The 11,641-nt window shown below is 33.2% G+C and overlaps 1 protein-coding gene across 1 annotated transcript; it reads right to left on the bottom strand.

Annotated features, from left to right (window-relative positions):
- Window positions 1-8,927: 8,927 nt before the first annotated feature.
- Window positions 8,928-10,241, bottom strand: LOC131079661 (phospholipase A1-Igamma1, chloroplastic-like). The gene has a single exon (XM_058017669.2). The coding sequence runs from the start codon at window positions 10,239-10,241 to the stop codon at window positions 8,928-8,930; it is 1,314 nt and encodes a 437-aa protein (XP_057873652.2).
- Between the last annotated feature and the right edge of the window lie 1,400 nt (window positions 10,242-11,641).

The following is an 11,641-nucleotide window of genomic DNA, read 5'->3' on the forward strand; positions in this document are numbered from 1 at the left end:
TCATATCTCTCTAAAAGTAATCCTAACCATATTTGATGGACTGTAAAGCTTCTTTTACCACTCATAAATTTGCAAGATTAAATTTACCTTCCATCCCCAAATGTCTTCTCTAAATTAGGTCCTTCAAATAGAGGACTTCCATGATCTTGTGAGTGTCATCAAAATAGAATAAGGGTACCACAATTATATCCTCACCGACCTTCAACAAATTCTTCAGACTATGTGTCTCAAAACTAGCATCTTGGAAAGAATTTTCTAATTGGTCCTCCAAATCAGCACCTTAATGTCATACTCTTTACATAGTTTAGGCTCACAAGTTAGAACAATCCCTTGGTCAAAATAAAATTCATCAACTACTGCAATATTCTTAGCTTCAATTTATAATGTAATATTTAATTTTATTTATTGATTGGACCACATATTTGATTGAGTGTCCAAGCGTCTTGACATGTGAAACATCACTTCTATTTTTTTTACTATCTATTTTTTGGTGAATCTTCTATCCTGTAAACCAAAATAAATTATTTCCTTTTTAGTGAACTAGTTTTTAAGCTTCTCAATTCTCTACTCTACTAATTTTTATGAGAACTCACAAGCTATATGTGAGACATCTTGTTCCTTTCTAAAAATGGCCAAAATTTGAAATTTTACCCACTTAGAGATTCATCATCTTCATTTAAAATCAAGCAAAAAATAATTAACATGGATGCCTTAACATTTTATGCATGATATTTTTTTATTTTGGTAAATAATCATTGGAACATTCGGAGAATTAAATTATTACACTCGAGATCAATAAAAATAACGAATGATCTCACCTTGTCCATAAATTTTAAACTTTGAGCCCTCTTATCAAAAGAAGGGCTTTTAGTACCACCCAACCCATGAAATATTTTAATAATAATCTATAAAATCATTATTATATAGTGTTATATGACCTATAATTCTTAAGAATTTACTGAGACAAGAGGTAACTTCAAGTTTTAATCCTCACGAGGATGTTCCATAAGCTTCTGTTGGACCAATTCAACATCCTGCAATATAACTGTTCTACCTTAGAAAAACATAATTCCAATTATAGCAGCTTAATAAGAAAATTATCTATAAATTGCACAAACTCCAATTCTATTCCAATCATTAAGAGCCAATTTTTCACTTCCTTTTCTGTCTATAATTGCCTAGGCCGAATACACTTCATTTAATCATTGAAATATTTTGATAAATGGCTGACAATCTAATTTTCTTTAGATGCAATAATTTACCAAGTTTAAATGTTTTCCAAAATGTCATGCAACTCAAGAAAGTTTAATAGATGCTAGTCTCCCAACAGGTTGGCAAGACCACTACCTCTAATACCTGTGTAGGAAACCACATCAGTTGTAGCAACATTTTTTTGTAATTTTTCCCCAATTTTAGAGAATTATCATTAAGACAAATAGTTTGCACGCATTCTATGGAAGAGATTTCATATTGAGGTATTTGGTGATAGTTTGTTGAAAACAATGCAACATATATGTTGCTTGATGAATTTCATTCATGAGTACTATAGTTTGATATGTTTGTGTCCATAATTGTAACATATTGTACCATCTACTAAAAAAGATTATCATTTTTTAACATATTGTATCATTCGGTATGTTTGTTAAAAAAAAAGGTGTCTCTCTAATGGATTACAAGCAAGTCTAGAATCAGACTGCCTAACTATATTTTCTAATGATATCCTATCCCATAAGGAGAAATTTGAGGATGAACTATTGGTTTTGGTGTAAGATATGATGAAGGGGAGGTCTCCTGATTTGTCTTTTCCTCATCCTTCCCCTAGTGATACACCCTGTGTCTCTCGTTATCATACCGACTCTTACCACCCGAGTCCTCCTGAATGTTTTTAGTCAGGTCACAATATCTGGGTTCTTCCTTCCCCTATTGTCCACTCGAATCCTGTGTCACATCACCCTGCTCGTTCTCAGATCCATCCCCTACCCGGGCTGTGCCAACTTCAAATGTTTCAAAATCACACTTCTCCCAACAAACTGCCTGCTTCTCCCGCTCTTCTTAGCTTTGTTTAAACCCTTGTTGCTGCTTTCTTTCAAATGTTGATAGAATGAATATTCATATAATATCGAGGTGGTGAAAGTAGTACGAATGCATTAATGCAAATATCTTTTGAAAGGATTGATTGTAATTGAGAACATAAATGCATGTACATAGCTCAAAAATGTTTCATGATCAAACAACTAACAAACCATGTCTAGGGTGCATTATGTTCATGCTGATTAGATGAGGAACAATGATTCTATTAGCGAGACAAGATTTGTCTCATTTTAAAAGAGAGTAGATGTGAGAAGTGAGAGGCTGGTGAGTTGGTTTGTTTTCACACCCGATACTATGCAGTTTGCCCACATTGCCCAAAAATTATTTTAATATTGCTTGTTTGAAACATTGATAAGAACAATTGCTTCTTTGAAACATCAACAGGAACAGTTGGTTGTTTCAGATGTCTAGAAACAAAAAGAAGACATAATAACCAATTTTTGAGTGTGAGACAAAAACGTCAAGCTCACCATATGCAAGCTTTCTTGCAAGTGTAGCCTATTGACTAATTAATCCTTATAACCCCCAAAAGTGCTTTATTTAAGTATTTAATTATTTTGGGCACCTTAGGTACAAGGTTAGGCAAATCCAACCTTTAAAACTTTCCATTCTCTCTCCAACAAGATATTATACCAATATGCCCACTAAATTGTTTTAATTAAATCAATACAACCTCTATAAATTTAATTAAATATAGGTCAACATTACACCCGAGTTGTAAAACTGGTTTAAATGCATTAAAATTAAAATTGGCTACATAGGAGTGATGATAACCAAACATAATCGAGACACTTATTATAGATAGATTCTCTCTCCAAGAATATTGGAGAGCACACCAAAAGTCTAAAATAACCTCAAAAACTACCCTCTAAGTCCTTTAGGCCATCCAATCTTGTTGGTAACATAAAAAATACTCTAATATGGTCGATACACACCCATAATATTAGAGCCAACTACAAAGCTACATAACATGAAAATGCGGACATTACACTTATCCCTTCTATAAGATTTATTTGTGTAATGTCCCCTTTATTTGGACCTTAAATTTAATTAAATAATAAAAATTTAAGTTGTCAAAATTACATAAATTTAATAACAACTTAATTTAATTATCTAATAAGGTTATAAAAAAGACGTTAATTAAAAGGTTCTATTTATTATTTCCCATTTTAAAAAGACAAATATTAAAAGGTAAGAGAATTTTAAAAGGGTTTCTAGAAGCTCCCTTGGCGAGTTATAAAAAGACACTTTGAGTCTCTATTGGGTATGCTTAGTTTATTCTTTCTCTAGTATAGCTCGAAAAGATTTTAGATTTTAGTTGAGAAGCCCTAGTATGGAAACCCTCAAGTTTGGAGGAATTGGATGAAAACCTAGTTTCATTCTTGAAGCAGTTTCAATTAGCATTCGCGGTTGCATTGTATTGACGATCTCAGATTTTGAATGGTTTATTAGAGATTTCATAGGGGGGTTGAAAGTAAGTTTGATAAATTTATGAAGTCCTTTTAAGAGACAAATTTGCAGGTTGGAGATTAATACTGGTTTTTTCTCTATTTATTCCATGCGCATTATATTGCCTCTGGTAATGATATACTTTCAATATGAATGAATCGATTCATAAAGTCTAATGATGAATAAAAAGATTTAATATTTAATTTGAGCATATGGAATATTTTTAATGCCTTGGCAAGAGTTTGTGAAGTTCTAAATACGTTACTTGATTATATTATAAGTCTAAGGCTTTTGTTTGAGGCATGAGATTTATATATATTTTTGGTTCTTTATTAATACATTAGAATCACACCTAGTATTTGGCATTGAAATTACTTATGGTTTGACATGGTGAGAAAGTTTTAATAATGTGGAATTTATTCAAGTATTATCTCTTTTTAGCTCTACAACATCTTGACATATGCTTATTCCATCTTGTGCATAGATACCAACCCAAATAGTGAATTAACCATGTTGATGTTGTGCTATAGTAATTTTATGTGGGCCACATTAAGAGTACACTTGATGATACTTATATATTCAATCAAAACGGTATGCACCCCAACAAATATAGACCGTGCAATAGTACTCCCTTTCTTGTCATAAACCGACAAGTTCAACTGTCAACCCATGATAATTCAATCTATAATAGTCCATTACAAGAAGTAAAGACTCAATGATTTTGGGTGGGTCAATAGACAATTCAATTGGCTCCACCTCATAGGACCACAAACAACACCTTAATCCCACATCCCATTGGTTTCATCAACAACTAGATGTCACCTCATCATCCAACTCAAAGAGTGGATTTTAGAAAGTCAAATTAGCACTCATAACAAACAATGGGCTATCAATAAACTTAAAAGTTATTACCACTTTCTAATTCAAACCAACCATCCTAACGTCCAAAATTTGAACATGTCAAATTAGGACTCTACTTGAAGCTAAAGTCTTCTTGGATTTATTCAAGATCTTAAATCACCTACTTGAGTTCCTTTGCCCTTTCTTTCTTTTCCTACTTCGTGAACGGTTCAATAACAACAAGCTAATATGTCTGCAATATTCTTAGCTTCAATTTATAATGTACTATTTAATTTTATTTATCAATTGGACCACATATGTGATTGAGTGTCCAAGCCTCTTGACATGTGAAACATCACTTCTCTTTTTACTCCTATCTATTTTTGTGGGATCTTGTATGTTGTAAACCAAAAGAAATCACTTCCTATTTTGTCAGCTAGTTTTTAAGCTTCTCAATTTTTTACTCTACTAATTTTTATGAGAACCTATGAGCTATATGTGAGACATCTTGTTCCTTTCTAAAAATGGCCAAAAATTAAAATTGTAACTTCTTAGAGATATCATCATCTTCATTTGAAATCAAGCAAAAAATAGTTAACATGGATGCCTTAACATTTTATGCATGATGTTTTTTTATTTTGGTAAAGAATCATTGGAACATTCAAATAATTAAATTATTGCACTTGAGATCAATAAAAATGAAAAAATGATCTCACCTTATCCATAACTTTTAAACTTTGAGCCCTCTTATCAAAAGAGTGGCTTCTGGTACCACACAACCCATGAAATTCTTTAATAATAATCTATAAAATCATCATCATTATATCATTATTATATAGTGTTATATGAATTGTAATTCTTAAGAACTCATTGAGACAAGAGGCAACTTCAAGTCTTAATCCTCATGAGGATGTTCCATAAGCTTCCGTTGGACCAATTCAACATCCTGCAATATAATTGTTCTACCTTAGACAAACATAATTCCAATTACATCAGCTTGATAAGAAAATTATCTAGAAATTGGAGACTCCAACTTTATTCCAATCATTAAGAGCCAAATTTCCACTTTTCTTTCTATAATTTCCTAGGTTGAATACACTTCATCAAATCACTGAAATATTTTGATAAGTGACCCACAATCTAATTTTCTTTAGATGCAATAATATACCAAGTTTGAATGTTTTCCAAAATGTCATGCAACTCAAGAAACTTTAATAGATGGTAGTCTCCCAACAGGTTGGCAAGACCGCTAGCTCTAATACCTATGTAAGATACCACCTCAGATGTAGCAACTCTTTTTTTATAATTTTCCCCAATTTTAGAGAATTGTCATTAAGACAAATATTTTGCATGCATTTTATAGAAGAGTTTTCATATTGAGGTATTTGGTGATATTTTGTTGATTAGAAAGCAACATATATGTTGTTAGTGAACTTATTTCATGAGTACTTTATTTTGATATGTTTGTCTCCATATTTGTAACATATTGTATCATTTAGTAAAAAAACATCATATTTTCTAGTTCATGTTGTATCATTCAGTATGTTTGTTAGAAAGAAAGGTGTCACTCTAATGGATTACAAGCAAGTCTAGAATAAGACTGCCTAACTATATTTTCTACTGATATCCTATCTCATAAGGAGGAAATTGAGGATGAATTCTTGGTTTAGGTGTAGGAGAGGTTATAGTCAGGCAAAGGGAAGCAATTATCCTTCAATCTCAATGGAAGATTAGTGCATTTACATGCTTTTATATTGCCATCTGAATGACTCTATTTTTTGGGTGTTTTTTAAATTAGTTTTTGGGTGCTATGAGGCTCCATTTTTTAGTGCCATAGGATGTAATCATAGAATATGGCTGTTAAGGAATTCTATTTGGCTAATGTGAAGATTGTGGACAGGTTTACCACGAGCTAGGTATACATAGTTATTGAATCTTTTTATGCAGTTTTATTTCTCTTCATATGTAAGTCTCTGTGTCTAGAATATGATAGGGTATGAGATGCCATCATATGGCTGCAAGGAATATTTCTACTCTATTAGTGTTTTGTAGTGTGTATATTATAGTGTATTTGGATATTTTTATAAAAAATTAATATATATGCAATAATAATTTATCTATGTAATCTAGCAATTGTAGCTACAAATACTCATTGTTAATAGAGGATTTAATGCTATTAGAATATTGCATATTTTATATATAGTTTTGAAACATAATTTGCATGGAACTCATTTAATGTTGGTTTTTTTAATTGAACGTCATAGGCCTAGACATTGTGTACATCTAAACAAGGTGTTTTTGCTTGATCTATTAGGTCAGGAAAGCTAAGTGAAATATTACTCATAAATCTTGAATGCAACTTCTAGGAAGTTAATTCCAATTGATTGATGGGCATGGATCACTTGATAGTGTAGTGTAGTCGATTGCTTACAAATACAATTTCACACTCACTTTGGACCCACTTTGGACGTTATGTTCAGTTCATGTATGATTGTGCTTAGTTTCAGGAATGTTTTTGAATACTAGGTGCAATCCGCTACTCATGAGCGTTGTTCTCGTCTAAATTTTGCGCAGTTTGAGTTGTTGTTGGATAGTAGCTCTCGTGTCTCACAAATTTGTTCGAATCGCTCTATGAGTCCTTCAAAGGTGAAATCTAAATTCCATGAGGCATTCTGATAGTTTGATACTATCCCATAAGTTTTATAAATAGCGACGTTTTAAAATACTCATATACATCTTGTGTATTTTTTAATTGTACTTCCAATAAGGTAAATGATTTATTTCTTAGTCCAACCTTTACTTTTATGGTTCTTCCTTCAAGTGGAGCTTGATACTCATTTTGCACAAAAAATAGACATTATAGTATGTAATATTTAAAGGGGAGGAGGATAGTGAATAGATCATTGTTTTATTTATATACATCCTACAGTTTGCTACTCAAACACTAGCTTATTTCTATTTTAGGCTAACTTTTATGTATAAAAATCTGATTCGTTCTTAAATTTTTTATCCTACTAGAATTGAAACTTTTAGGGTCCTATTTCCAAAAGTCCTCTATGATCTCTAGGTTGAATTACGTTAACTTGAATCTTAGGAGGTTCAAGATTTGCTTCCCATTTTTTTTATTGTACTCCCATCCAAATAGAAGTGGATCTAAAATAAAGAACGTTTCCTTTTTAAAAACTCCATACATATTGAGTAATATTGCTAAGTTATTGAAAAAATTCTATGGATAACAATCTATCTATGAGAAATTTGGTAAGCCGAAAGGGTTACTCATAATTGTGCAATATTATCATTGTATGTTGTTGTCTAAGGAACGAGTCCAAAAAACTAAAAAGTATTAGTAGATTTTGGAGATTGCATGTGTCCAAACCGAATCTATGGTCATCTTTAGCAAGTCCATGAAATTTCGTATGTAGGCTGATTGCAAAAATACTAGGCAAAAAGTGGCATTTTAATAAATGATTAAATATATAAGAAAGAAAGAGTACTTAAGAAATTATTGTCCAATAAAATTGGCTATTTGATATTGTATTATAGTTTCCTTGGATTATACATAATTGATTTCAAGGATTTGGTATTGAGCTCATGTAAAGCTCCTAACTTAAAATCATACACTTGTCATTCACGATTTAATCAAAAAATGAAATCAAGAATAAAAAATGCATCCTTTATATTTTGTTGATAGTTGATAAGATTGATTGGTAAAGAAGGAAGCTCAATATTTTCACCATCACAATTTAGTTCCTTATCAAGAAAGCTAACTTGATTCTTTGTAGTCCCTTATGTCTTCTTCAAGCTCTCATAAATTAAATGCAATGCCTCCCCATCATGGGGAAGTTGCGGCATTACCATAGTAGCCTCCACAATAATTGTCACATCCCTAGACAATCATTGTTTTAGAATTATAATGTGTTGGATGTATACTTGTATAATCTTAAAGTATGGGTGCAATTGAGCGACAATAAAATGTGCTAGTGTAGAGCTATATACCTAGAAACCAAATATTTGGTAATCTCATAATTATAGATAGTATGGCATGCATACATGCAATCCTCAACTAAAGTTCTCGGTAGATTTAGATAGCACTAGAACATTCATATTGTCACTAATTCTGAGGATTAGAGAAAGATTTGAGAACTTACCCTTGTTGACTATTTTTACAAATTTTGTATGAAGGTATTTTGGGCTACAACAGAGCTGAGGCGTATTATCTCTTGTTTAATAGCAATGTTCATAATTAAAATCAATACTGATTTACGCGTACTTTTATTATCTATCAGATTACTGATGACACGTGATTGTTTTCTATGACAATCAAAAGCTAATTTGTATCATCCACAGCTATGAACTCCTGCATAGTTGATTTCATTTCACGCTAAAGGTTAAGCTTTGAAGTTAAATTAATTCAATAATGAATGTGACAACATGTTAAATATATACATCCAGATAAAAAGAATAATTCAATAACCAACACAGTTGTGGTGACATTGCGGCGCAGAACGTTGGACGTTGATGTCATCTGGAGTTGAGTGAGACATGAATTATTCCTCTTCTGATGGCTGCGTCCATTTGCCATCTGGACCTTTAACGAGGCCCTTGTTCTGTTCCTGCCACCATTTTGGAGGAATTTCATATTTCTCGCGCAATAAATCACAGCTCTTATTAACCAGAGCATGATCTCTTCCACTCCAAGAAAACGGCTGCTTACTTCCAACATACCCGTCCAGTAAATGCAAGTAAAGCTCTAAATTATGAAAGTAGGCAAGATTATGGGTGTGCTGAATGAATGGAGAATTGTTGTGTAAAGGAAGCTCGAAGCCAACATGAAAGTATGTCCACGGAAGCCAATGCAGCAATTTGCTGAGGCATCCCACGTTCTCGTTCATACAAACTCCGGGCACTTTGGGAACCACGTCACGCTTGTTCACAAACCTCAGCACTTTCACTCCAATCTCCTCCACCCGTTTAGCAAACGCAAGATTTCCCACCCGGGGAGAGGCAAAAGCGAAGACGGTGACGGGAATTTGATGAAAATTATGCTTGGTGCAAAGCATTTGTTTGATATCATAAGCGCTCAAGGTTGCAAGAGCAGCTCCTAAGCTGTGTCCCGTAAATGTTATGCTTAAATTGTCCATCTCTTTTTCATAAACTTGAATCAATCGTTCTATCTCTGAGACTACCAAATCTCTGGTGCTGATGTTCACAGTGGCTCCTGCAGCGCCTTGACGGTGACGGACAGTTGAAGTATAGCAGCTCAGGAATCCTCTCTCAATTAGTACTCCATCCGCGAAATGATGCTCTTGGTTTTTGCCTGTCCTCTTGCATCTATAGGATAATCTTGTAGGTACAAGAATATCTCTCAGGTCTTCTATCCATTCTTCAGCAGTCTGAGTTCCTCTCCATGCAATCACTATGTCTCGTCGTCCAAGCCTTCTTATCTCATTTGGATCCGTGCAAACTGCAATAAAACCCAACCAAACACCTTGGTCTTTTGGTTTCTCACCAAAAACTTGATTTAACAGATTAGTATTGGCGTAAACATATTTAGTGACTTGGTAGCCACTTTCAGACATGCCCATCTTATTGAACAGATCTCTTTTACTGTGATAACATGTGCCGTAGTTTTTGGAGTAGCTTTTGCCATCAAATGCGTCGTAACAAAGCTGTGCCAAATTCCCATATCTGAGAGCTTCAGCTTTCAAATTGGGCACCATGGGATCAAGCAAACCATTCCAATTATGGGCACCTTGTATATCTCTCCATACGTCACATAGCTGAGGCTGCGTTGAGTTAGTTTGGGAACTGGGTAATAATACAGCATTATCTTCAAGCTGGGGCAATGGAAATACGGCCATTGATTGACTGATAGAAATTAAGGAATCAATCAAATAATTGTGTCTGATTTCTGGGATGTCAAACAATGATCGGCCAGACAAAGCGTTCGAGGATGAATACAAGGTTTAAGACGAGCACCTTATAAATAGAAAATCACGCACTACAATAGCAGACAATCACGCACTACAATAGCAGACAAAGTAGAATTTCAATCTTCCAACCTGAACTTCTTCTTGTTGACGAGAATTGGGCATATAAGGCTTTGACTTCCCTTGTTCTTCCCGCGTTGTTGTTTTCAAACCTAACGTTCAGACACTAGATTAATACTACAGTATTTATTCAAAGACTATAATCAGAAGGTGTCAAGCTCCCCCACACAGATTGCAATATATTTTTTCAGCCGCCTTCACATCATGTATCTCGTGAATTTCCATCGCCACACTCAGATTGTCTGGCCAGGGGTTCCTAACTTTCAAATTAGCAAAACCCATGACCGCTATTTCTTTGTATCAATGCAAACTGCGCATTTTCTAACATTTTAATATTTAAAAGGAAAGATCATAAATTTGTGTGTTAAGATCTTGTTTAGGTATAAAACTGGTATCAAAAAGTTTGACAGGGATTTCCTAATTTTCTTGAATGTAAAAGTGAACATTTTTCAAAGGGGCATTTGTAACTTGGTTAAGAACAAGCTATAAATAAACCGACAGAAATGTTGTTTATGTCAAGGTGTGGAAAGTAATTAAGGATGGACTCAGATCATGCGTGGTTTTAAGATAGACACATCTCACATGACACATGATATAAAAAAGATCCTTTTCGCTCCATTTTATCTAGGTTGATGTCAAATTTTGTGATTTTATATGTTGAAATCACATATTTTGATTGTGGTGTTTTATGTTTTAAAAAACATGTCTATGTTTGGATATCTGTGTTTACATTTATTGATGAAGTATTTGAGATATTTATAAGAGAACTCCATTAATTCAGTTTTATATCTTCCTACACATCTATTATTCGTTAACCCAACTCTAGATTAGGATTTTCTAAAAAAATGTGAAAAAATATCTAACTAATTCAAGTCAAGTGTTAACCTTGTATCATTTGTCACTTTCTTTATAATTTTTAAAATCTTTGTGAGCTTAAAATCTCATGTCCTTGTGTATATAAACTATTTTGGAGGGCTAAAATTGCAACAAGTTTTACATAGTGGGTCCAAGAATTTGCTAATTTACACAAAATTGATCGACAATTGTTAGAAAATCAATCAAACATTGTGGCTCACCTTGAATTGCGAATAATATGGCAACTATATTTGATGGGTAGAAGTGTAGATCCCTTAGGGATTTGTATTGACTTTATGGAATCATTGTATTTTTTTTCTAAGTGTATCCTTTTGCTTGTGAAATCCAATAGAGAG

This window comes from Cryptomeria japonica, unplaced genomic scaffold (assembly GCF_030272615.1).
Source record: "Cryptomeria japonica unplaced genomic scaffold, Sugi_1.0 HiC_scaffold_28, whole genome shotgun sequence".
In the NCBI taxonomy this organism is placed as follows: Eukaryota; Viridiplantae; Streptophyta; class Pinopsida; order Cupressales; family Cupressaceae; genus Cryptomeria; species Cryptomeria japonica.

What these genes read in the sequence shown, in the direction of transcription:
- LOC131079661 (XM_058017669.2), bottom strand. Translation starts at nt 10,241, where the DNA reads ATGGCCGTATTTCCATTGCCCCAGCTTGAAGATAATGCTGTATTATTA.